This window comes from Macaca nemestrina, chromosome 7 (genome assembly GCF_043159975.1).
Source record: "Macaca nemestrina isolate mMacNem1 chromosome 7, mMacNem.hap1, whole genome shotgun sequence".
Classification (NCBI taxonomy): Eukaryota; Metazoa; Chordata; class Mammalia; order Primates; family Cercopithecidae; genus Macaca; species Macaca nemestrina.
Genome location: NC_092131.1, coordinates 7,845,103 through 7,868,804, shown reverse-complemented (window position 1 = coordinate 7,868,804; position 23,702 = coordinate 7,845,103). Strand labels below are relative to the sequence as shown.

The 23,702-nt window shown below is 42.3% G+C and overlaps 1 protein-coding gene across 12 annotated transcripts in view; it reads left to right on the top strand.

Annotated features, from left to right (window-relative positions):
* LOC105467659 (EMAP like 1) overlaps nucleotides 1-23,702 on the top strand; it is a 209,636-nt gene that overhangs the window by 157,566 nt on the left and 28,368 nt on the right. For 8 of the 12 annotated variants that reach the window (XM_071099614.1, XM_071099620.1, XM_071099623.1 and 5 more), the window contains 10 exons: nucleotides 128-156; nucleotides 1,396-1,452; nucleotides 4,175-4,304; nucleotides 7,504-7,653; nucleotides 8,587-8,656; nucleotides 11,486-11,596; nucleotides 18,390-18,485; nucleotides 20,134-20,268; nucleotides 21,097-21,196; nucleotides 22,254-22,408. In XM_071099614.1, coding sequence (XP_070955715.1) covers nucleotides 128-156; nucleotides 1,396-1,452; nucleotides 4,175-4,304; nucleotides 7,504-7,653; nucleotides 8,587-8,656; nucleotides 11,486-11,596; nucleotides 18,390-18,485; nucleotides 20,134-20,268; nucleotides 21,097-21,196; nucleotides 22,254-22,408 — 1,033 coding nt within the window. The remainder of the gene's footprint in view (nucleotides 1-127; nucleotides 157-1,395; nucleotides 1,453-4,174; nucleotides 4,305-7,503; nucleotides 7,654-8,586; nucleotides 8,657-11,485; nucleotides 11,597-18,389; nucleotides 18,486-20,133; nucleotides 20,269-21,096; nucleotides 21,197-22,253; nucleotides 22,409-23,702) is intronic. The other 4 variants (XM_071099624.1, XM_071099615.1, XM_071099625.1 and 1 more) reach the window with 1 other exon arrangement.

Genomic DNA, 23,702 nt, shown 5'->3' with positions numbered 1-23,702 from the left:
ATTAACATGTCTAACTTATGCAGCATTTGTGTGGCAGACTACTGCAGCCGTGGCTGTGGGGTCTGAAGCGAATGAGATTAAACACCCACAGTGCCCTTTAAAAACTGTTTTTGGTTTTTTTTCACAGCAAACCCAAGGAGCCTGTATTCAGTGCAGGTAAGTCTGATTTAATTTTTGTATGGGAACCCCTCACTCGTTTCCTCAGAACTCAAGGGACAGAAAAGAAGTAGCCAGCTTCAGGGGCCGCCTTGGAACACACAGGAGCTTTGGTTTGTGCAGATCAGATGGGTGCTGTCAGCTTTGTACGTGGCGGTTGAATGGCTCAGCTAGTGACAGTGAGACTGCCTTTAAACAGTCGTAAAGAGCAAACCCTTCACCTACCTCTCCAAAACCAATGTGTAAGACATGCCGCCGGGCGCGGTGGCTCAAGCCTGTAATCCCAGCACTTTGGGAGGCCGAGACGGGCGGATCACGAGGTCAGGAGATCGAGACCATCCTGGCTAACACGGTGAAACCCCGTCTCTACTAAAAAATACAAAAAACTAGCCGGGCGAGGTGGCGGGCGCCTGTAGTCCCAGCTACTCGGGAGGCTGAGGCAGGAGAATGGCGTAAATCCGCGAGGCGGAGCTTGCAGTGAGCTGAGATCCGGCCACTGCACTCCAGCCCGGACGACAGAGCCAGACTCCGTCTCAAAAAAAAAAAAAAAAAAAAAAAAAAGACATGCCAATAAGGAGGAGAGTGGAATGCCACCACCTATGCCATGATGGAATTTCTAGATTAAAAGGTGTCTGTTGCCTTGGTTATTCCTTCCTTACTAACTGGATTCTGTTATCAACATTTGCATTTCTCTTAGGGGAAAGTTTCTTATGCATCAAGTTACATAACTGTCTAAAAGTAGCTTTTCTTTTTCTGCCTATGATCTCCTAAACTGCAAACTAATAGTTCATGTATATCTTTCCATATATCTTTTTTAACACCTTTTGTAATAAGGTAGATGCTGTTGTATAGCATCTTAACCTTATTTAGAAATGCATTTAAAATGCAAAAAAAAAAAAGGACAAGTACGTAATTGATTAAATACATTCATTTAATTTTAATTGTTCTAGTTTTTTTCCTAAGTTCAGAATTAAAACATAAAAGTCAAAGTTTTGTATTTATCAGCATGTGCTTTAGTGTTCATTTCATTTTCAGGAAGCATGAAACTACTCACTGAAAATGTAATTGCTGTAAGCTCGCAGGGTCACATCGTGAGCGCACTTGTCAGGATCCCTGAACCGTGTCCAGATTTTAAGACTGGGGGGCAGGTCAGGTGTTGGCCTGTGGGCTAGTGAGGGCTCCGGGCTCTGGGCAGGCAGGCCAGCCACACTTGCAGTACTCCACCATCTCTTTGTCTAGCCCTTCTGTCTCTGTCTCCGAAATCACAAGGGAAACGCCGGGTGACACACTGCAAAGGTAGGCAGCATTTCTGAAACCTCATAGCTCTCTGAGCAAAGCTGTTACCCAGGCTACAGAAACCTTTTTCATACAGGCAAACAGATGCTCTCCTTGTATGAAAATGTTTTTGTGTTGCAAACCACTTCGATTCATTTTAAGTTAAACGCATCCCTGAGCATTTACTTGGATGGGCTTTAATAAGTGGCTGTAATTTGGATCCCAATTGGTTATTGGCTGATTGCAGGAATTTTTTTTCATCTATATAAACCTTAAGAGAGCTATAGGGCCACCCCTGGATGTCCCACTGTTTGACTTGGTACCATGCACTGCTGCTGGCCTCTTCCCACTAGCGCCTTTGGGTTTGGTGGCGTGTGTGCTGTTATCCTAACCTGCCTGGAACGAACACTGCTTTCCCTGGCTGCATTTTGGTTTTAGATGTAGCCTGTCTGAATCACCAGTACAAAACAGTGCCAAGGCCAACTTCAGTGCTTTTTTTGCCTAGTTCAGTAAGTTAAAATTGTGCAGTAAGTAAGCTCAGTCCTAAGGATTCTTAATCATCACATGCCTGTGAGCGACTCAGGTGGATATTTCATAGACATTGGTTATATACATTCATGGTGTGCTTTTTTATGTGTTGTGGAAATAGAATTATATTGTCTTTATTCCTAACCTACATTCTGCGAGCTTCCTGGCAGGATTGATTCTCTTACAAAGAGAGTTGCTAGAATCCCTTTTCATTTAGCTGTCAACTCCAGTCTCCTGCCCCTCTTTTCAAGAATGTCAATCTTTTGGGTGCTTTTAGATTCTTTGGTTGTGGTAGCCACACAGCCCCTGATGAGCTTATATTTGGGTGAGGGTTAAGGAAGGGAAGAAGCATCAGAGGAGGACAGCCTGAGCGGTGGCACAGACAGAACAGGGTATAGGGGGGTGCAAAGAGACACGCCTGGCCCCAGAGGAGAATCCCTGTGGGTGGGTGTCTGTGGCAGATGAGGTCCTGTGCAGTGAGAGCCCAGGAGGGCATTTAGACCTGCTGGATCCAGCAAGGAAGAGAGCAGGTGAAGAAATGTACATGGAGGAAGAGCTCCATAAAACCTGGTTGGGCCTTGGTGGGTTTGGCAGCAGTGTGTAAACTGACCCAGGAGAGCCATAAGAGAGCCTGTGGTGATGGGGCCCCAGTGCACCTGGGGAAATTGGCACCAGCGTGGGAGATACTGTAAGGGGAGGATCCATGGGACGCAGTGGCTGGCACATATAGGCAGGGATGATCGCGTTCATGACTCTCACTCAATGTCAGTCTTAATATGCAGTGTGAAGAGTGTGTCACATGCATGCATTTAAGACCTGAAGCGCATGCACACAATAACATGAAACTGGGGTGCCCTCTTGAGTTTTAAGTAATATTGCATGTGGCATTGTTTGAAAATCCTTAAGAATAAGACTTAGAAAACTAATTTGTACTATAATTATTTCCTAACTGTTCCTCGCCAATTTCCTCCCTGGGGATGCTTTTTCTGTTGAGTTGTGTACAGGTATCCCTGGTTCCGACTGCCCATTTTAAATACCATTAAGACCACGTCCTTTAATCTGCAGTGAAATTTCAGAATTCAGCGAGTTCTGAATCTGAGTGGAATTCACCAGGAGCAGAGCTGACAAGACATTTACTTTGCCCTTATCATATCGTGAGAACTCCAGTCAGAACACCCCAAGATGTTCTTTTTAAGGTCTAGGAGTTACCCTGTGTCGATATATTATTGATACTTACTTTTCCCTATAATTTATTGAAATATTAAAAGTTATTTTATTATAGAAATGTTTGTTCTAGAGAGTTTTTCATCCAGATTTCTCTAATGGGTCTTTTGTTCTTTTGTTTTCCATTTCTAGATTTTCTATGAGCATTTTCCTTTTTGCATTGCATCCTAGCATGCACTTCTGCTGATTTTGTGTTCTTTACACTTGAAAGAATTGCTCAATTAAAAGATACCATAGGCCGGGCGCGGTGGCTCACGCCTGTAATCCCAGCACTTTGGGAGGCCGAGGTGGGCGGATCACAAGGTCAGGAGATCGAGACCATGGTGAAACCCCGTCTCTACTAAAAATACAAAAAAATTAGCCGTGCGCGGTGGTGGGCGCCTGTAGTCCCAGCTACTCGGGAGGCTGAGGCAGGAGAATGGCGTGAACCTGGGAGGCGGAGCTTGCAGTGAGCCGATATCACGCCACTGCACTCCAGCCTGGGCGACAGAGTGAGACTCCATCTCAAAAAAAAAAAAAAAACATAAAGATATATTTTTACATTGCAATATAACAAATCCATTTAAATATTGAAAAATATTTGTGAATTTGGATTTTGAGATTGTGTATACACTGAACTCAAAAACTTTAAGTGGATTTCTTGTGTTAGTTGAAGTTTGGGGGTGGTATTTTTTCCCTTCCTGATGATAAAAGAAAGTGTAAGCAGTAAAATCTCATGGAAAATCATTGTTGGAACCAAGTTCCTTCCTGCCTTTTACAATTTCATAGGTATCTCATGTACTTAAGTAAACAATATCAAAAGCAAACAAGGTGCAAACTTGTGTTTCAAACTGTTTACTTATATGTTACTTTTTTCCCTAAGATATCAATTAGAAATGACAGAAGGGTAAAAGTTTCTCTTTTACACTGAAAGGCTAGAGAGGATAAAGCATTTGTTTTCAGGTATGCTGGGCACTGAGGTATCTTATTGACATCTTTGTTCTTTTTGTAGAAGAAGGCTATGTAAAAATGTTTCTTCGTGGACGCCCTGTTACCATGTACATGCCCAAAGATCAAGTGGATTCTTACAGCTTGGAAGCAAAAGTAGAACTTCCAACCAAGAGACTCAAGCTGGAATGGGTGTATCCTTTATTCACTGATTACGTCTCACGTGAAGTTATCAGTCAATCAATGCTTGATGTTAACTGTAGAAATGCGTAAAACTTAAGTCCTCTTAAGCTTTTAAAAAACAAAATGTTTTAGGCCAGGCGCGGTGGCTCACGCCTGTAATCCCAGCACTTTGGGAGGCCAAGGCAGGCGGATCACGAGGTCAGGAGTTCGAGACCATCCTGGCTAACAAGGTGAAACCCCGTCTCTACTAAAAACACAAAAATTAGCCAGGCGTGGTGGTGGGCGCCTGTAGTCCCAGCTACTCGGGAGGCTGAGGCAGGAGAATGGCGTGAACCTGGGAGGTGGAACTTGCAGTGAGCCAAGATGACGCCACTGCACTCCAGTCTGGGCAACAGAGCAAGACTCCGTCTCAAAAAAAGAAAAAAAAAGAAAGAAAAAAGTTTTACTGTTACTTTTGAAAACTTAATGTGACAAAATTGACCATATGTTAGAGACCTACAGAGTTCTAACAAAGTACGAGCTTCATAAGAGCTGCTTATTATCAGGAGAACCAACTTACCATTCCTGAATGAAATAGCTGTGGTTCTGGCTCAAATACATATTCATTATTTTCCTGAAAAGAAAATATGAAGATGTTATATGATTGTATGAGTGATTTTTTCTTTGTCAGGAGAAAATGAATCACTAGTTGCTGGTGCTAATTTTATTCTTTCCGAAAGAATGACAATAGTAGTTAGAAATATATAAAGAAGCGGCCGCGCGCGGTGGCTCAAGCCTGTAATCCCAGCACTTTGGGAGGCCGAGACGGGCGGATCACGAGGTCAGGAGTTCGAGACCATCCTGGCTAACACGGTGAAACCCCGTCTCTACTAAAAAATACAAAAAACTAGCCGGGCGAGGTGGCGGGCGCCTGTAGTCCCGGCTACTCGGGAGGCTGAGGCAGGAGAATGGCGTAAAAACCCGGGAGGCGGAGCTTGCAGTGAGCTGAGATCCGGCCACTGCACTCCAGCCTGGGCGACACAGCGAGACTCCGTCTCAAAAAAAAAAAAAAAAAAAAAGAAATATATAAAGAAGCAAACAGTGAAAATAATCAAGAATGGGTAGAATTTTAGATTCTAATGAGAACTGATTTTTTTTTTTTTTTAAAGAGAGAGAGTCTCCCTGTGTTGCCCAAGCTGTCCTTGATCTCCTGGACTCAAGCAATCTGCTCGTCTCAGCTTCCCCAAGTACTGGGATTATAGGCATGAGCCACCATGCCCGGTCAAAAGCCAATTATTTTTAACAGGAGCTATCATATATTTAGTCAATTTTTCGGGGACAGATGGAAAACTAGGCACTATCTATATTTGTAAGGAAACAACAGTGACAATGCAAGAAAATATTGTCCTTATGATTGAGGAAATGGGAGTATCCAAAATTGAAACTAAACCACATTGGCAAAAAAGTTTTTAAACCCAAGGAAAGAGAGGTACCCTGAAACGAGGACTAGCATTCTCCCCTTAAACCAAGTGTGGCCTAACTTCAAGTGTGACCTTGACTAAAGGGATGATAGAAAAATATGAATACCAAAGTACTGAATGAAGGGAGTCAAGTGAATGACGTAAATGAAATTGACATGCCATGTAGATATCATCCTACTACTAAAAATACAAAACATTAGTTGGGCATAGTGGTGGGTGCCTGTAGTCCCAGCTACTCGGGAGGCTGAGGCAGGAGAATGGCGTGAACCCGGGAGGTGGAGCTTGCAGTGAACCAAGATGGCGCAATTGCACTCCAGCCTGGGCAATGGAGTGAGTCTCCATCTCAAAAAAAAAAAAAAAAAAGAAAGAAAAAGAAAGCAAGCTACAGTGATGCACCCCTATAGTCCAAGCTGTATAAGAGGCTTAGGTGGAAGGATCCAGGAGTTCCAGTCCAACCTGGGTAACATGACAAGTCCCTGTCGCAAAAATACATATATTCATATCAATCAAAAAGGCTCCCCAAAAATATAGCCCACAAAAGTCTAAATCACCATATAACTAACGTTCTTTAAACAGAGGTGCTGGCAGCTTCATTGCATGAGGTTTGGAAAAGTAAGCTTCCAGGGGAAAAAACAACTGAAAGATAAGAAAATAGAAACTGTGAAAAAGGTGAATTAAATGTTGATTATTTTTCCATTTATTTCCATCTTCTTATTACTTTAGAGGAAGCCTGCAGAGACCACCTTTCAGTCTATGCAGATTTTAAGGCAAAAAAACCATTTTTTTTCACCCTCAAATATTTATTGAGTACCTGTTTAATGCGAAGCATGGAACACAAATTATAAGATGTTGGTTTAAATTGAAGCTGTTGTGACTTCATTTCGAATAATTACTATTTGTGATTATGGAATCATATTCTTTAGAAATTTTTAAAAATTACCACCTGTACCTAAATTTCTCCCCCAAAATACTTTTTTTTTTTCAAATTCAAATGTCATAGGCATTTACCTGCACCTGTTTTGGAATCTATTTTGATACATAAAATTGAAGTGCTTCAGATTGTCTTTAAGTCAGTAGTGGTTTATTAAACGGTTGTATCACATCTGGAAAACATTATTCAAAACATTTATTCAGCCTACTTCCTGTTCATATTTTAGAAGATGTAAAGCAATGAAATTTGCTCTAAATAAATGGCATTTTTGGGCCATTATTTGGCATTTTGCCAGGTTACTTTTTACATCCAAGTTCAAGTGATACTTTGTTCTCAAAATAATTTTCAAGGTTTGGAAGTATAATGCGAAAGTTTTAACAGGGATTCTTACCCCAAAGGATCTGAGAAGCCTGATTTTTTTTTTTTTTTTACCTTTTATGCATGTTTGTGTGCACGTGTGTGTGTCATTTGTACCCTTTGTAAGTACTTTTACCATGTTTAAAAAAGGAATTTTTTAGTAAAAATTTAGCTTGATTACAGTAAAAAAATTAATAATTGACTCAATAGCTTTCTAAAAATAAAACCAAATCCTTGTAAAAATATGTATTCATATTACATCAATGACTGTTTCCAACTTTACTGCATGCCTTTTGGGGGTCACATGTATTCGTCACCGAATATTTGCAACTTAATGTTATTTAAATTAGTGACGCTGATGGTAATAGTTATATGGTCTTTTATTTCCTGTGCCTGTTGAATAAAGCTGATGTTTTGTCAGCTCTTAAAGGGAAAAAAATTTTTTTCTTGACATCCACAAAGCTACGGGTACAGGGGTCGAGACTGCCGTAACAACCTGTACTTGCTTCCGACGGGAGAGACCGTCTACTTCATCGCGTCTGTGGTGGTGTTATACAATGTGGAGGAGCAACTGCAGAGGCATTACGCTGGCCACAACGATGACGTGAAGTGGTAAGTCCTGAAACAGGTCATTCCTGCTACTCGGAAGGCCGAGGTGGGAGGATCGCTTGAGGCCAGGAGTTCCAGATCATCCTGGGCAACAGTGAAACTCTGTCTATAAAAAAAATAAAAATAAATGTGATTCCCATTGCACAGGTGGAAAGAGCATTAGCAGAACACGGTCAGTATTGGAACATAACTAAAGAGAAGGAAGAGGGTCTGAGGAAATGCGGTCTTTGGGAGAGCTCTTCTGTGTGGTCTCCTTGTGGTCCGCTTGCTGCTGCGCTCTGTGAGACACCTCTCATGTTTAGTTTTCCAGCCTCACCAACACATGAGCTTCACGGACCGCATTGTTTCAACTAAGAGCACCACCTCTTTGGAGGCCTTCTTAACACATCATGTGTTAAAGGCTTCTAATTTGGGTCTTTATTTTTTGGTAAACATAAAAACATGTTGCCTCAGGTTTACGGCTGAGTCGGCTCTTCCCATAATTCATTTATAGCTTTTGGTAGGCATTTTACGTATCTTGGAAGGATGGATGCGTGAAGAGATGGATTTATTTATTTGTCCTGGTTCCTTGGGCAATGATAAAAATCCTGTTGGCGAAAGATGGCATCTTTCCTATTTACGTACTCAACAGGACTTTTTAATAAAGATTGTAGACTGATGTAGTGGTTCTGAGGTTGAAATGGTATTTTCCCAGCAGAGGATGCTTTTTCCTTAAGTTTGAAAATTCTTAAGAAGAAATAAGGGAATTAAGATTAAATGAATTAGGCACTAGTTGTTTCCTAACGTCGTCGCGCTCAGAGAATTTGTCATGAGTCTGTAAGAAGTTAGGCTTTACATATTTCTTATATTTAAATTTTTGACTAGATAATATTTGAGCAAGGGAAAAGTAAAACTTACCTGTGACATGTAGATGTTTTATAAATACCCTTTTGTTAGCCTAGCAGTTCATCCTGACCGGATCACGATAGCAACAGGACAAGTCGCAGGCACATCGAAGGATGGAAAAGTGAGTTACGTTACCTTTTCATTGTTTCGTAATAAACTGGTAACACAAAGTAATTTTTAGAAAACATTGTGCTGCTGAGTAAGGCTGCTTAGGTATAATTATGGTATCTGAAAACTTCTGAACCCCTCACTAGAATTTTTTATTGTAAATTAGAAGACTTATTGTGTGGCAAGATGCAGTGGCTCACGCCTGTAATCCCAGCACTTTAGGAGGCCGAGGTGGGCGGATCACAGGTCAGGAGATCGAGACCATCCTGGCTAACATGGTGAAACCCCGTCTCTACTAAAAATACAAAAAAATTAGCAAATTAGCTGGGCGTGGTGGTGGGCGCCTGTAGACCCAGCTGCTCGGGAGGCTGAGGCAGAAGAATGGCATGAGCCTGGGAGCGGAGGTTGCAGTGAGCCGAGATCGTGCCACTGCACTCCAGCCTGGGCGACAGAGCGAGACTCCGTCTCAAAACAAACAAACAAACAAAAAATACAAAAATTAGCCAGGTGCAGTGGCACATGCCTATAGTCCTAGCTACTCGGGAGGCTGAAGCAGGAGAAATACTTGAACCCAGGAGGCGGAGGTTGCAGTGAGCCAGGATCATGCCACTGCACTCCAGCCCGGGTGACAGAGAGAGACTAAGTCTCAAAAAAAAAAAAAAAAAAAGACTTACTGTGACCTTAAAAATCCCTGGAGCTCATCTTAATTTCATCAGATTTTTAAATAGCATTGTTCTGAACAAAGAATTCACAGATTCTTAAAATGTTTATTTATATGATAAGCATTAAAAATATGAAGGTAAACACTTAAGTTAAAATTATAATAAATAATAATTTGAATATACAACATTTTGCCAAATTTCAACCACCCTCTGCCCTGTCCTGTGAATGTCCTTTAACAGTCGTGACTTTAACCCATGGAGTTTGTGTCTGTGTGCAAGTCACAAAAGCTACTAGGAGGTTTTTAGCACAAATTTTGCAAGCACTTCAGCAAGACTTTAATTTGCATTTTAAGGCGTTAAGAGAGGGAGCTTGTAGCTTTTTTGATAGCTACTTTTATATAGCTTGTTATTGCATAATATTTTATCTGAAACTAATTTCTTTAAGTACATACATTTTATCAACATGTTTTCATCCAGAAAAAATGAATACTACCATATTTCAGAAAATATTTTAGTAACATTGGATTTTAAATATTAATCTTATGCTATTTTCCGGTTTTGTTTGGTTTGGTTTGGTTTGGGTTTTTTTTTTTTGGGACAAGGTCTCACTCTGTCACCCAGGCTGTAATGCAGTGGCACAATCACCGGTCATTGCCACCTCTGCCCCCCAGGCTCAGATGATCCTCCCACCTCAGCCTCCTGAGTAGCTGGGAGTACAGACGCACGTCACCTCACCCAGTTAATTTTTGTATTTTTTGTAGGGACAGCATTTCACCACATTGCCCAGGCTGGTCTCAAACTCCTGGGCTCAAGCGATCCGCCCACCTCAACCTCCCAAAGTACTGGGATTACTGGCATCAACCACTGCGCCTGACCTCCATTAATATTTTATACTTGAAAAGAGTTAACAGAAATAATGGAAATCAGACCACTGTTGTATAAATAAATTCACTTAAATTGAATGGGTCTTTCTATCTTTTTTGGTTTAATGTTAAATGGCTTAGAAAAATTCTTTGAAATGAATAGTAAGCCATTTGTTCCTCCCTCTAGTGGCTTAAAAGTATATTTCAGTTTCTGGTATTGAAATTGAATCGGTACTTGAGAACCAGAGAAAAATGTTATAGCTATCTTTCAGTTTACCTATAGAGAAATCCAGAGAGGCCTAGGGAATGCCTGCAGACACCCAGCTACTTAGAGATTAGACTGAACTAGAACCTGGTTCACCTAACGCCTGCCTAGTGTTTCTACTAGGTCCAATGCCAGCACCTTTTCTTATTGATAAATCTACTGGTTGCTCTATGATGCTTCCTTCTATTAAGGAAGAGGAAAATTAACATAAATAACCTAGGAACACAGTTGAGAGGATTTTAAGCCAATTATAATAATTCTAAATCTTATTTGTACACAATTGATGCCTGTTTTGCCCAAGAATGTTAAGCTATCTTTTTTTTTTTTGAGATAGAGTTTCACTCTTGTTGCCCAGGCTGGAGTGCAGTGGTGCAATCTTGGCTCACTGCAACATCCACCTCCCGGGTTCAAGCGAGTCTCCTGCCTCAGCCTCCCAAGTAGCTGGGATTACAAGCATGCACCACCACACCCGGCTAATTTTTTGTATTTTGTAGAGACAGGGTTTCACCGTGTTGGTCAGGCTAGTCTCGAACTCCTGACCTCAGGTGATCCACCTGCCTCAGCCTCCCAAAGTGCTGGGATTACAGGTGTGAGCCACTACGCCTGGTCTGTTAAGCTCTTAATATTATTTGGTGGTGCCCATCTTATGAACTTAGGCATGGTGACACTTTAGCAATGAAACAGACTTTAAAAGAATAACCCATATGTGAGATTCCATTTTACTTGTCATTTTTTCATTTCTAAAATTCAGACACATTTAGATGCACAAATTAAAGTGTCAGTTCCCATGGTACTATTGTCAAAAATTGGCCATTCAAATTTCAAAACTTGGTAGACCTTTCCTTAGTGTTAAATTATCAACAAGGCCCTCCACCTCCTGAAGCCCCTGGGAATGTTTTATTTACATAAAAAGGCAGACTCCTGAAATGCAGAAAAAGCTCTTTTGTTTTGACAAAGTCCGAGTTACTGTCCAAGCAATCTTGTAGCGTTAAGGTAAAGACACATGTGTATCCCCCTCACAGTTGATGGCTCTGTGTTTTTTTTCTAAATAGCAATTGCCCCCACACGTGCGCATCTGGGATTCTGTGACATTGAATACTCTGCACGTCATTGGAATAGGTTTTTTTGACCGAGCAGTCACCTGTATTGCATTCTCAAAATCTGTAAGTACGTGCCATGTGGGTATTGCTGTCTTCTTCCACAGGAAGTAGAGAATCAACTCAGGGTTGAAGAGGGGGAGTTGACACACTCGATACCTGCCCTGGTGTATGTACAGATTTGGACTCTGAAACATTCCTGCTTCCCAGGACTTCTCAGTCAGAGGTCATATGCATGTCTCATCAGGGACACACACTTCCAATCAGACATCTCTAGCCACATGGGTTTGGTGATGAAAACAGACCCCCAGAGGCATTGTCCTCACTTTCCTTGAGGCTATTTGTGTGCTCTGGCCTTGAATTTTACCTGTTCTTTCGAGGGTGGCTCCAGTGTGTCTGTCTCTGCCATTCTGCTACTGGAAAGGGGTCCCCATCCAGACCCCAAGGGAGAGTTCTTGGATCTCTCGTAAGAATTCAAGGCAAGTCCATAGAGTAAAGTGAAAGCAAGTTTATTAGGAAAGTAAAAGAATAAAAGAATGTCTACTCTATAGAGCAGTCCTGAGGGCTGCTGGTTGCCGATTTTTATGACTATTTCTTGATGACATGCTAAACAAGGGGGGGATTATTCATGCCTCCCCTTTTTAGACCATATAGGGTAACTTCCTGATGTTGCCATGGCATTTGTAAACTGTCATGGCACTGGTGGGAGTGTAGCAGTGAGGACAACCAGAGGTCACTCTTGTCACCATCTTGGTTTTGGCGGGATTTAGCCGGCTTCTTTATTGCAAGTGATTATATCAGCAAGGTTTTTATGACCTGTATCTTGTGCCAATCTCCATCTCATTCTGTGACCTAGAATGCCTAACCACCTGGGAATGCAGCCCAGTAGGTCTCAGCCTCACTTTACCTAGCCCCTATTCAAGTTGCTCTGGTTCAAACGCCTCTGACATTTCTCCCCTCCCTTTTATAAGAGAATCCTTAATCCTAAGGGTTAAGGGACAAAGATCCATCTTCTGTAACTTCTTCAGGCTGAATAGGGGTGATGATATTCCTGCCTAACTGTTAGGGTCTCTTGTATTTGGGGTAGAGAAGAGCTCAGTCAGAAAGCATCAGTTTGGCAAGGTGATATCTGGAAGATTAATAAGTGTTCAACTTAAGAAAACATTGAGTAAGCTTATCGTGTATTCCTGCACAAAGAGTACAACAGCAATATATTCCACAACAGTAAAACAAAATAAACAAAATTATCCCAAGTAAACTAAGAAGGCTTTTTATTAACTGGGCAACTATTGGAACCAAGCTGATATGGGGGTCTCTAGCTGATTCCAGTGTCTCCAGAATTAGAATACTGATCCAGATATTTACATTACCCATCGCTTTTATTTATTCTGAGCAGCAGTCAGAGATCACTGGTTGGTTCACAGGAATAAGCAGGGTTAGTCTAAATTGCAGAAAAAATTTAAAAACAACTGTTGAAACTAGAATCTAATAACAAATGTACCATAGTTCTTGAAATATAATTTCTCTCTCCAGTCTCCCATTTTTACTAAAGACAAACCATAATAGGACTGATTTGTTTGGAAACATAAGCCTTAGTCTTATATACTTGGCTGGATTATTGTATAAAGTACAGCAAGAATATTTATTTTTCACATAGGCTTTTTAAATTGCCTTTACTGGAACTCTGTTCCATAAGGAATCTCAGATAAGACCTTTTTTAAAGCAAGCCCAGCCATGGGTTTATATCCTCAAATACCTATGGGTTGGGTAAATTCCTCTCCTCTTGGGGGGTCCCAAGATAACTTGGGGCTCCTGGGCCTGTAAGAAAGTGACATTCTTTACTTACCACAGGTCAGGAACCCTTTACAGGGACTATGGAGACAAGGTACAAGGCCAGTTTCCCCCAAGGGTCTTCTATGGACTCTACAATTCAAATTTGATTCCTTAAAGGAAAGCATGCCATTCCTGTCAAAAAAATAACCAGTTTCTCCAGTTGTGTCCTGTTACAAACAAAAACAAATTCTTTACAATTATGCAATTAACTATATTGCCATAAATTAAGAATACTCACAAATAGTTTCTAAATTCTGGAGAAATCAGGTAAAGAGAAACATATGCTTCAAATTTTGTTCATAGCAGTGTACTTTACTTGTTAAAAGCTCTAAATAGCTCAAAAGAAAAGTTTTCTTGACTTTGAAAAAAACAAAGGATCAGCAGCGTTTTAAGCAAAGTCAAAAAAGATGACTTCAGTCTTCTATTAGCTTGGTTCATGCAGTTAACTCCTGTTCTGCTTGATATTCAGGAACATTTTAGCTCTCCATGAGGGTCCTGAAAGTTTTTTCCTCTATTCTAATGTTACAACTTCGAAAGTAATCAGAAACTCGCATTCAAGAGCACTTGTTAAAGGCCTATATCTGATTATAAGCCACCTTTTAAATAGGACCAAAACAAGACAAGAATTGTCTGTGGATAACAAAAAGTCTTAGGACAGCCACAGTTAAAGCCACAATTGACAACAAAATTTACTCCTGGAGCACACAATAATTTAACATAACAAGTACAACTATTAATAACATACACTAAGTCATATCAGAATTATAGGAGTTTCACCTAATTTTGGAACACATACCAATAACATATTTATACAAATATAACCCAAAGAAAGCCAATTTCCTATTTGACAATGCTTCTTGTATGACTTTTATACCAAATAAGCCAAATTTCACCTTTATATTTGTGTACTATTGATGTTAAATATTCTTAATAAAACCTCATAGATAAATCTATTCTTTTTTTTTTTTTTTTTTTTTTTTTTTGAGACAGAGTCTCACTCTGTCACCCAGGCTGGAGGGCAGTGGCATGATTTCAACTCACTGCAACCTCTGCCTCCCAGGTTCAAGCAATTCTCCCACCTCAGCCTCCCTAGAAGCTGGGATTACAGGTGTACACCACCACGCCCAGCTATTTGTTTGTATTTTTAGTAGAGACAGGTTTCACTATGTTGGCCATGCTGATCTTGAACTCCTGACCTCAAGTGATCCACTGGCCTTGGCCTCCCAAAGTGCTGGGGTTACAGGTGTGAGCCATCGTGCCTGGCCAATCTATTCCATTTTAATCAGTATGACCATAAGGTAAGATTTTTATAAACTGTTTATTAATCCTTTACAATTTTTGTTAAAAAGCAGATCATTGCTCAGAGAAAAACCCGTTGTGCTTTTATTCCAATGTTTAATTTACAGAAAAATTGATTAATACCCCTTTAACTTTAGCCAATATGTTCACACAGAATTTCTTTTACAAGATTAATTTTTCACAAACTTTTGACAACTTGCTTTAATTTTCAGCTTTATCCTATCTAATTTAAAACAATAATTTAACTTTTTAATCTAGGTGAAAAAATAATAATAATAATAATTCACCTTTCCATGCCTTCTTATAATTTATTACCAAAACACATTTCACTTTCTTTGTACACCTTACATGTAAAATTGTTTTTATTTCCCAAAAATTACTTAAGTCATGTGAACTGAAAGGCATTACACTTTTTACTTTTCTTACAAAATATTTGATTTAAGCTCTTATTATTACACCAATTAATCAAAGCTCTTTCATATACAGACATCACACACATAATACATGTAAATACACAGACAAAAAATAAAGGACTCATTCCCTAAACCAGGAATTGAACCCTGATCCCAGGCTGCCATTGTGATGGCAGAGACCAAGATAAAGTACTGCCACATGGTTACAAGGTCAAGCTCCCAAGCACCTGAAAAAAGATAAGAGCGAAACTTTATCCAGATTTTTTTCAGGAACCTGCTGCAAAATTTATAACTGACCAGTTTGCTGTGCTACCTTGAACAGTGGACTTACAGGGTCTTAGGCCCACATTCTATCCTATGGTACCCCTCTTTATGACAGAACGATATAGAAAGACAAATTTATAACACAAAGTACAACAGATTCTCTACAGCTTAAGATTACCCTCACAAATCCTTTTTTCCCTTTAATCAAAACTTTACAGGAGATAAACAGTGATTTTTACCATTCATTCAACCAGTTTGCATAGAGAGAGGGAGGTAGAGCAAGGCCAGAAGTCTGACTGGTAAGAAATTCTTACTCTTTTGCTGGCGTGGCAGGCTTCTGGGTTCCCTTTCCCTGAGGCGGCCCTAGTGATCCGGCTGGCTGCACCACAGCCCTGGGGCCAAGCCACATCATAAAGGAAAATTACCTTTTTCCGTCCTGGCCAGAGCAAAATATGTGTGACGAAACATGGACATTAGCCATTCAGCTTAGCACACAATATTAAACTGGCAAGGCTCAAACATGCCCCTGGTTGGCCCCATCCTTGTTAATCCAGCCTCCAACCAGGAGTTTCAACTTATGGTCTCTGGGCAAGATGGTGGCCCTGAGTAATAGAAAACATAAGAAAGGGAAAGGAGAGAGAAAAAAAGCATTGCCTGTGGCAGGGCGGGGAAGGCGAAGAGCTCAGGGAGGCCAGAGAAAGACCTGCCCACTGCAGCGACACTGAAAAGTTCAGGTGGCTGCTTGTTGATAACAAAGGGATCTTTTCCAGCATTCCCATCAGCTCTTAAATTTCCCCTTTTGGGGAGGAAAAAGCTCCCCATGTCCCATGATCTTGTACATGCCTAATTCTGTCACTCTAGACATCGGCAAAGAGTGCAAGGCAGATTAATCCAAAGATAATAGCAGTTAACATCCCATAGTGCCAAACCTGTTCTTAGCTGAAAGGGGCTTTACTGAGAGGGGCCTCTCACCCCCTAAATCTTAGGAAGGAATCTAACCTTCCTAAATTGGGCCTGGAACCCAAGGTCTGTCAAGCGTCCTTGCCTTATTAATAGGGGCATTTAACTCATTCTGTCTTAGGAGAGACTCCTAAGTTGGGCCTCTAACCAAATCCCGTCCTTTGCCCAGGTATATGCACCCCACTTACCCAAAATCAGCCATTCGGTGTGTACAGATGATTTTTCTTTGCGTCGGGGGTCTCTTCAGTGTCATCCCTTTGGGATTCACCAGAAAGATATTACCAGACCCCACCACTTACTAAAGTTAGCCTTTGGATCGGAGGTTTCCTCAGTATTGTCCCTTCCGTGGTCTCCAGAAAGATGTCACCGGACCCCACCACTTACCCAAAGTCAGCCTTTGGGTTGGGAGTTTCCTCAGTGTCGTCACTTCATGGTCACCAGAAAGATGTGACCATAAAGGGGTCCCCATCCAGACCCCAAAAGAGAGTTCTTGGATCTCACGCAAGAAAGAATTCTAGGCGATTCCATAAAGTGAAAGCAAGTTTTTTAGGAAAGTAAAGGAATAAAAGAATGGCTACTCCATAGACAGAGCAGCCCCAAGGGCTGCTGGTTGCCCGTTTCATGGTTATTTCTTGATGATGTGCTAAACGAGGGATGGATTATTGATGCCTCCCCTTTTTAGAGCATATAGGTTAACTTCCTGACGTTACCATGACATTTATAAACTGTCATGGTGCTGGTGGGAGTGTAGCAGTGAGGACGACCAGAGGTCACTCTTGTTGCCATCTTGGTTTTGGTGGGATTTAGCCGGCTTCTTTATTGCAAGCTGTTTTATCAGCAAGGTCTTTATAACCTGTGTCTTGTGCCAACCTCCTATCTCATTCTTTGACCTAGAATGCCTAACCATCCTGGAATGCAGCCCAGTAGGTCTCAGCCTTATTTTACCCAGCCCCCATTAAAGATAGACTTGCTCTGGTTCAAACGCCTCTGTCAAGCCCAACGTGGCTGGCAGGCAGCCTGGCCGCAAGCAGGGATTGGACAGGGCCTTGTGGTCTTCCAGGCTTCCTTAGGACATGCTGGTTCAGCAGACCCACCCCACACTCTTTTAAACCACTTCAACCACTTCAGAAACCCATATTCACATGCATGGGCACGTGCTCACATGAAAAGACCCCCGTGTACTCAGGCTTCCAGAGCCGAGGCCTTGTGCAGCCCTGCAGCAGCCACGTTCACAGCTGCTAACAGCCCCTGTGCCACGCCTGCTGCTAACAGCCCCTGTGCCACGCCTGCTGCTAACAGCCCCTGTGCCACGCCTGCTGCTAACAGCCCCTGTGCCACGCCTGCTGCTAACAGCCCCTGTGCCACGCCTGCTGCTAACAGCCCCTGTGCCACGCCTGCTGCTAACAGCCCCTGTGCCACGCCTGGTGCAGGCACTGTCTGCTCTAGGAGGGTCTCTTGTTTTCATGCAACCCAGTGGTGAAGAGACACCGCCCTGGCGCCTCTCTTCCCCAACTCCTGTTTCTTCACTCCCCATCATTTACCTGCTCTTTCTGTCTGGTCAAGAAAGCATGTCTTGGCTGGGCACAGTGGCTTGGTCAGGCACAGTGGCCAACACTTTAGGAGTCTGAAGTAGTAGGATTGCTTGAGCCCAGGAGTTTGTGACCAGCCTGGGCAACATAGGGAGATCCCATCTCTACAAATAATAATAATAAAAATTATCTGGGAGTGCTGGTACACACCACGGTCCCAGCTACATGGGAGGCTGGGGTAGGAGGATTGCTTGAGCCTGGGAGGTCAAGGGTGCAGAGAGCCATGATTGCACCACTGCACTCTGACCTGGGTGACAGAGGAAAATACTGTCTCCAGAAAAAGAAAGACAGAGAGAGAGAGGGAAGAAGGGAGGGAGGGAGGGAGGAAGGAAGAAAGGAAGGGAGAGAGAAAGAAAGCAGGTCTCAGAAGCAATGGATGAGTATTCTTTAACTACAATGTAGCAGACTCTTTATTAAAAATAAAATTTGATGTTTATTTTTAATCATGTTCAACCCACTTTATTCTCAGATATAGTCTTCCTGTGAATAACTTTCTTTTAGAATGGAGGAACCAATCTCTGTGCTGTGGATGACTCCAACGACCATGTGCTCTCTGTATGGGACTGGCAGAAAGAAGAAAAACTGGCGGATGTGAAGGTCATACTCCGAGCCTTTTTTGGGCTGCATTAATGTTTTCCCATTCCGAGCCGCCCTGGCACAGTGGTAGCCCCCTTTCAGCGGGCTCCGGGGCCCATTCCTGCCCCAGCCCTTGGGTATGACGCCTTCACCTTAGAATCCTTTGTCCCCAGTTCCTCTCCCATCATGAGACTTTGACCCCAGGTCCTGTTAGGGTTTTTCCTTTTTTCACCATGTCTGTAAGATTGTTCTCTTCCTCATTTCATAGCCACTACCCTTTTAATTCATCCAGTCATGTATTTGCTGGCTATTTCTTTCATTTGCTTGACACACCCCGAGCGCCTGCCGTGTGCTCGCACGGCACGTGGAGGCCCGGAAATGCGCTCAGGTGTAAAGGTGCACTCGCTGCCCAGGCACCTGCAGCTGCGGGAAGGGCGGGTGTGGGTGGGGGCCACCAGCACAGGGGCGCCTCCAAAGTGGAACAGACTCAGGAAAGACCAGCGGGAGCCCCGAGCTAAACCCCAAATCCTTCCCAACAGGATTCCTCCTGAGAGGGGCCCCTTGGGACTTCTTTGACTGCCTCTAATCCATTTTGCACAATATGTCAAATTCCCTTGCCTTGACTTTCTCACCTTTTTCTATTTCTATTTTCTATTGGATCCCTATTTTTATAGAATTGAATTCAGATTTCTCATCTTTGCATCTATCAACCTTAGATAACCTTACTCACCTAACTTTCTCTGCTACGTGTCTGGGAGGCAGACCTTATATTCTGACCAGGCCTCTTCCCTGACACCTGTGTTCATGCCCTAGCCCCACCTTCTAATATTCTAGGCAGGTGTTTAAGTTCTTCTTGCTATGTTGCTAGGTTAGAAGGCATCACAGGTAGGTCATTATCCAGGCTCAAGAATGTGTAACTGCATTATTAAATAGAAGCAGTGATCAGAGCCCAATCCAACAGGCCAAGGTGCGGGTCTTGGAAGTTAGGGTGTGGGCTGAGGGTGGTGGAGGTGACACCCGAAGGGCTAGATCTACTCCATGGGACCCCAGGCCGGGTCCCTGAGCCACAGGCAGAGTTCCAGGAGTCAGACGCAGGAGAGACTCCCTGGGGAAACGGGCAGCCAGAGTCAGCCAGGAACAATGGACCTTTGTAAAATCCATTCCAGGGCCCTCCCTGGAGATTACATTTACTAGATAGGGGGCGAAGCCTAGAGATCTGCATTTTACCATTTCTGGTGATTCCATTTGATCAGCCAGACTGGGAACCCATGACTAGCAGATGAGAGCAAACGCTTGCAGGCAGGTGAGAGCAAACGCTTGCAGTTCTGAAGTCCCTCTGGTCCCAGCTCCCTCCTCAGCAAAGCATGCTGCATGCCTGCTCCATGCCTGGCCCTGGGAGAGGCCCTGGCCTAGACAGAGGACTCCTGGGTGCTCCCTGTCCTCAAGGACTCATTGTCAAGTGGGGGAGACAGACAAGGAGGAGGCATTAAGGCCCGCACCAGCATACGCTTGGTGTTTATAGCAAGATGGATTCAATGGGGGAAATCATAGGCGTTGTGCTTGCCTTGAATTTCTTATTTATTTGTGGCTCAGATTTTACTTGTTTTCCTACATGTGTCTTACGTGTTTTAGAAGATGTGAGGCATCCAAGTCCCTGTTTTTCCTATAGTGCTCTAATGAAGCTGTGTTTGCTGCGGATTTCCACCCCACGGACACCAACATCATAGTTACCTGTGGAAAATCACATCTCTACTTTTGGACACTAGAAGGAAGCTCCCTTAATAAGAAGCAAGGATTATTCGAGGTAAAGTTAAATTATGATTTTTGTTTTATTTTTCTCTGGTATTTGTGATTGGCTAGATGCATCTTTCTGGGGGCTGTGGTGCTCAACACGATCCCTTGGGATCCCTCACATAGTTGGGGAGCGTGTCACACCTGGTAAGTAACACTGGTAATGAAGTGAAGAAAAAGACAGGGCAAGCCTAGGTGGAGGGCAGGGAAGGACCTGGACCCGGGGAGCACCAGGCCTCCCACAGTGGCACTGGTTGCAGAGAGTATCGGGCGATGAAGTCATCAGGAGGCAGGCAACCTGCCTTTGCAAAGGATGATAGAGACTTCCTGTGCCTTTTGTCTGGACGTTGTGGGGTGTGAGAGCACCAGGGGGCAGCACCTCTTCCCAGGGGTCCATCTGCCACCACCTCCCTGAAGCTCGTTTCGAGGACCCCTTTATTCTGGTGCTCGGGCCCTGCCCTTTAGGCTGACAGCATAGCCCCACCCTTCTCCCTGGCCAGTACCCTCCTCCATTTGCTATCTGCAGCTTTATGATTCCCCAGCCACTTGGAGTTGCTAGAAATCACTTTGTCTTAGAGCAGTTAATCTCACAGCAGAAGTTATGTAACTTCTACTGATGGACAGAAATGCAAGGTGTGCACAGTGGTTACAGAAGGTGACACTGTCCAGCTTGGGACCACTGTGAATCTAGATGTTATTAGTACAAATGAAAGGTTGTCTGGAATATATATATGTTGTATGGATTAAATATATATATATATATATATATATATATATATATATATATATATATTTTTTTTTTTTTTTTTTTTTTTTTTTTTTTTTTTGCCACATTCTACAGAAACAAGAAAAGCCAAAGTTTGTCCTCTGTGTGACTTTCTCTGAAAATGGTGACACCATTACTGGAGATTCGAGTGGCAACATCTTAGTATGGGGAAAAGGTAATAAGTGATAGTTCCCAAAAACCAATGGTTTTTGGTAATGTTATAAGAGATCAAACATGAGTGCTTTAAGAATTGTCTATTAATACAATGTACAGGAGTAGGATTAAATTTCAAGTTACAGAGACACACACATACATGTGTGCATGTGTAACTTGAAACCATAGAACTAGAACAGAGAAAAAGCAGAGAATAGTAAGAGTTACTGACCTTTATAGCATTCTGAAAGGCTCTTTAAGCCCAAGCTATTATGATGGAATTAAATAGCTTTATTAGGAAATCTACTGACAGATTATAATGATGAAATTAATGACTACTTATAGGTCTGTAAAATATTTAAGTAATTATCCTGATTTATATAGCATTTGGCAGACATTTATTGAAAGCTAATTATGTGCTAACTGTGAACATACAACTAAGTCAGACCCAAATCCGCTGCTGTCCTTGAGCAAAGTTTGCTAAGGGAGATGCATCACTCAGAAAGCATGCGTCCAGTTATGTCCAGTGAGCATTTATGAGCACCTGTGACAGGAAAAAAGGGAAAATCCACCATCCCTTTTCTCAAGGATCTTTGAGTTGGGGCTGAAAGTGGAGACGGACTTGTAAATGCAATTTCAGAAGCATATGTTGATGTTTCCAGTATCCCTGCTGCTCTTGGCGCTAGGTGTCTTACCCACTGTTCACTTAATCCTTAGAACAATCCTGCAGGGTAAGCAGCAGCCCCATTCCACCAAGGGGGATCTGAGGGTAGAGTAACTAAGCAATTTGTCCAGAGAAACAGCTCACTAGAGAGCAGGGATCTAAACTCAGAGCCCACATTCTCAGCCATGAGAATGCATATTCAACAATGCATATTTTCCTTCATTCTAAAGTAACCCATTTCATACTTGTCTGGTGCTCTGCGAACGTCTAGAAATTGGATCCTTCATAGATTCATATTGCAATGATGTGCTCATGGACAATATTGCCTTTTAAAACCAAAGTCAGATGAGATTAGAAAATGGGCAGAGGCAGCCTTTTGACAATGTGCTAATGATGGTTTTCTTGGTGTGTTTAGGTACAAATCGAATAAGCTATGCAGTTCAAGGGGCCCATGAGGGTGGCATTTTTGCACTTTGTATGTTAAGAGATGGCACACTGGTGTCAGGAGGTGGGAAAGACCGAAAGCTCATTTCTTGGAGCGGGAACTATCAAAAACTTCGTAAAACAGAGGTAAGTCATCAAGGCTACTGCTAAAATTTGTTTTTAACCTAAACTATTATCCTTTATTAGTTTGAAATCTGTAGCTTATAGTTTTGAAGATTGTTTAGATGAAATCACATGATATGGGAGCAATGTATTTTATTAAAATCCTGGAGGCAGGTTAAATATAACTAATGAAATAGAATTAGGTTGAGGTTGTAACACACTTCATATTTAGAATATTTTTATTCTCAATTTTCCAAGGGACTGTTACCCACATTTTGCTTTATTATAAAAATCTGTCTTCTCTTTTTTTTTTTTTTTTTTTGAGGGCAGGGTCTGGCTCTGTCACCCAGGCTGGAGTGCAGTGGTGTGATCACAGTTTACTGCAACCTCTGCCTCCTGGGCTCAAGCGATCCTCCACCTCAGCCTCCCAAGCAGCTGGAACTACAGACACACACCACCACACCTGGCTAATTTTTGTAATTTTTTAGAGATGTTGCCCAGGCTGGTTTGGAACTCCTGAGCTCAAGCAATCCTCCCACCTCAGCCTCCCAAAGTGCTGGATTACAAGCGTGAGCCACCACGCCCAGCCTCCTTTAACTTTTAATTTCTAACATGTTATTTTGGAGACATTATTGCATTGAGTGAACTAGTATTTGTTGAGTATCTACTTTGTACATGGCACTCACCTAAGTGCCAGCGTGCTCCCTAGGGCTGTGCTCCTTTTGATACCCAGTGTACCTCCCCATTATCTACTTGGCAGCCCTGCATTCCAGTAGGCACCAGAGGCAAGATATTTAATTTTCCTTCTACCCACTCAGTGAATTTTCTCCCCCAATTCCAGGAAATTGTGAGCAGACACTGCAAAATTGGCCTCATTCTGAAGAGTGATGCTTTTCATCCCTAGCTTAGAATGGACAGATTGTAGGACTTTGAACCCAGATACACACAAAACACTTATATTTTACATCACAGAGCGATATGGCACCACCCTCTGGCAGTGTGAAAATTTAGTTCTTTTGATTATTTCCCTTAATAAAGGAAGTTCTTCATCTGAGCTTTGGAAATCACTTCCCCTTGCATGGAGATTCTGTTGTGAGAACATTTTTATTAATAAGATTTGACCAGTATTTGGTTGAATATATTGTGAATTGCTAGAGTCATAGACATGCCCATGTCATATACAACTGTAAAGAAAGCTCCAAAGCCCCATTTAATTTCATTAAAGCTATTCACTGTTTGTTAGTATCTGGTTCCTCCTCATTAGCATGGGTCATCATCAACTTGACTCAAATCTGTGCTAACAAACCACACTGGAGAA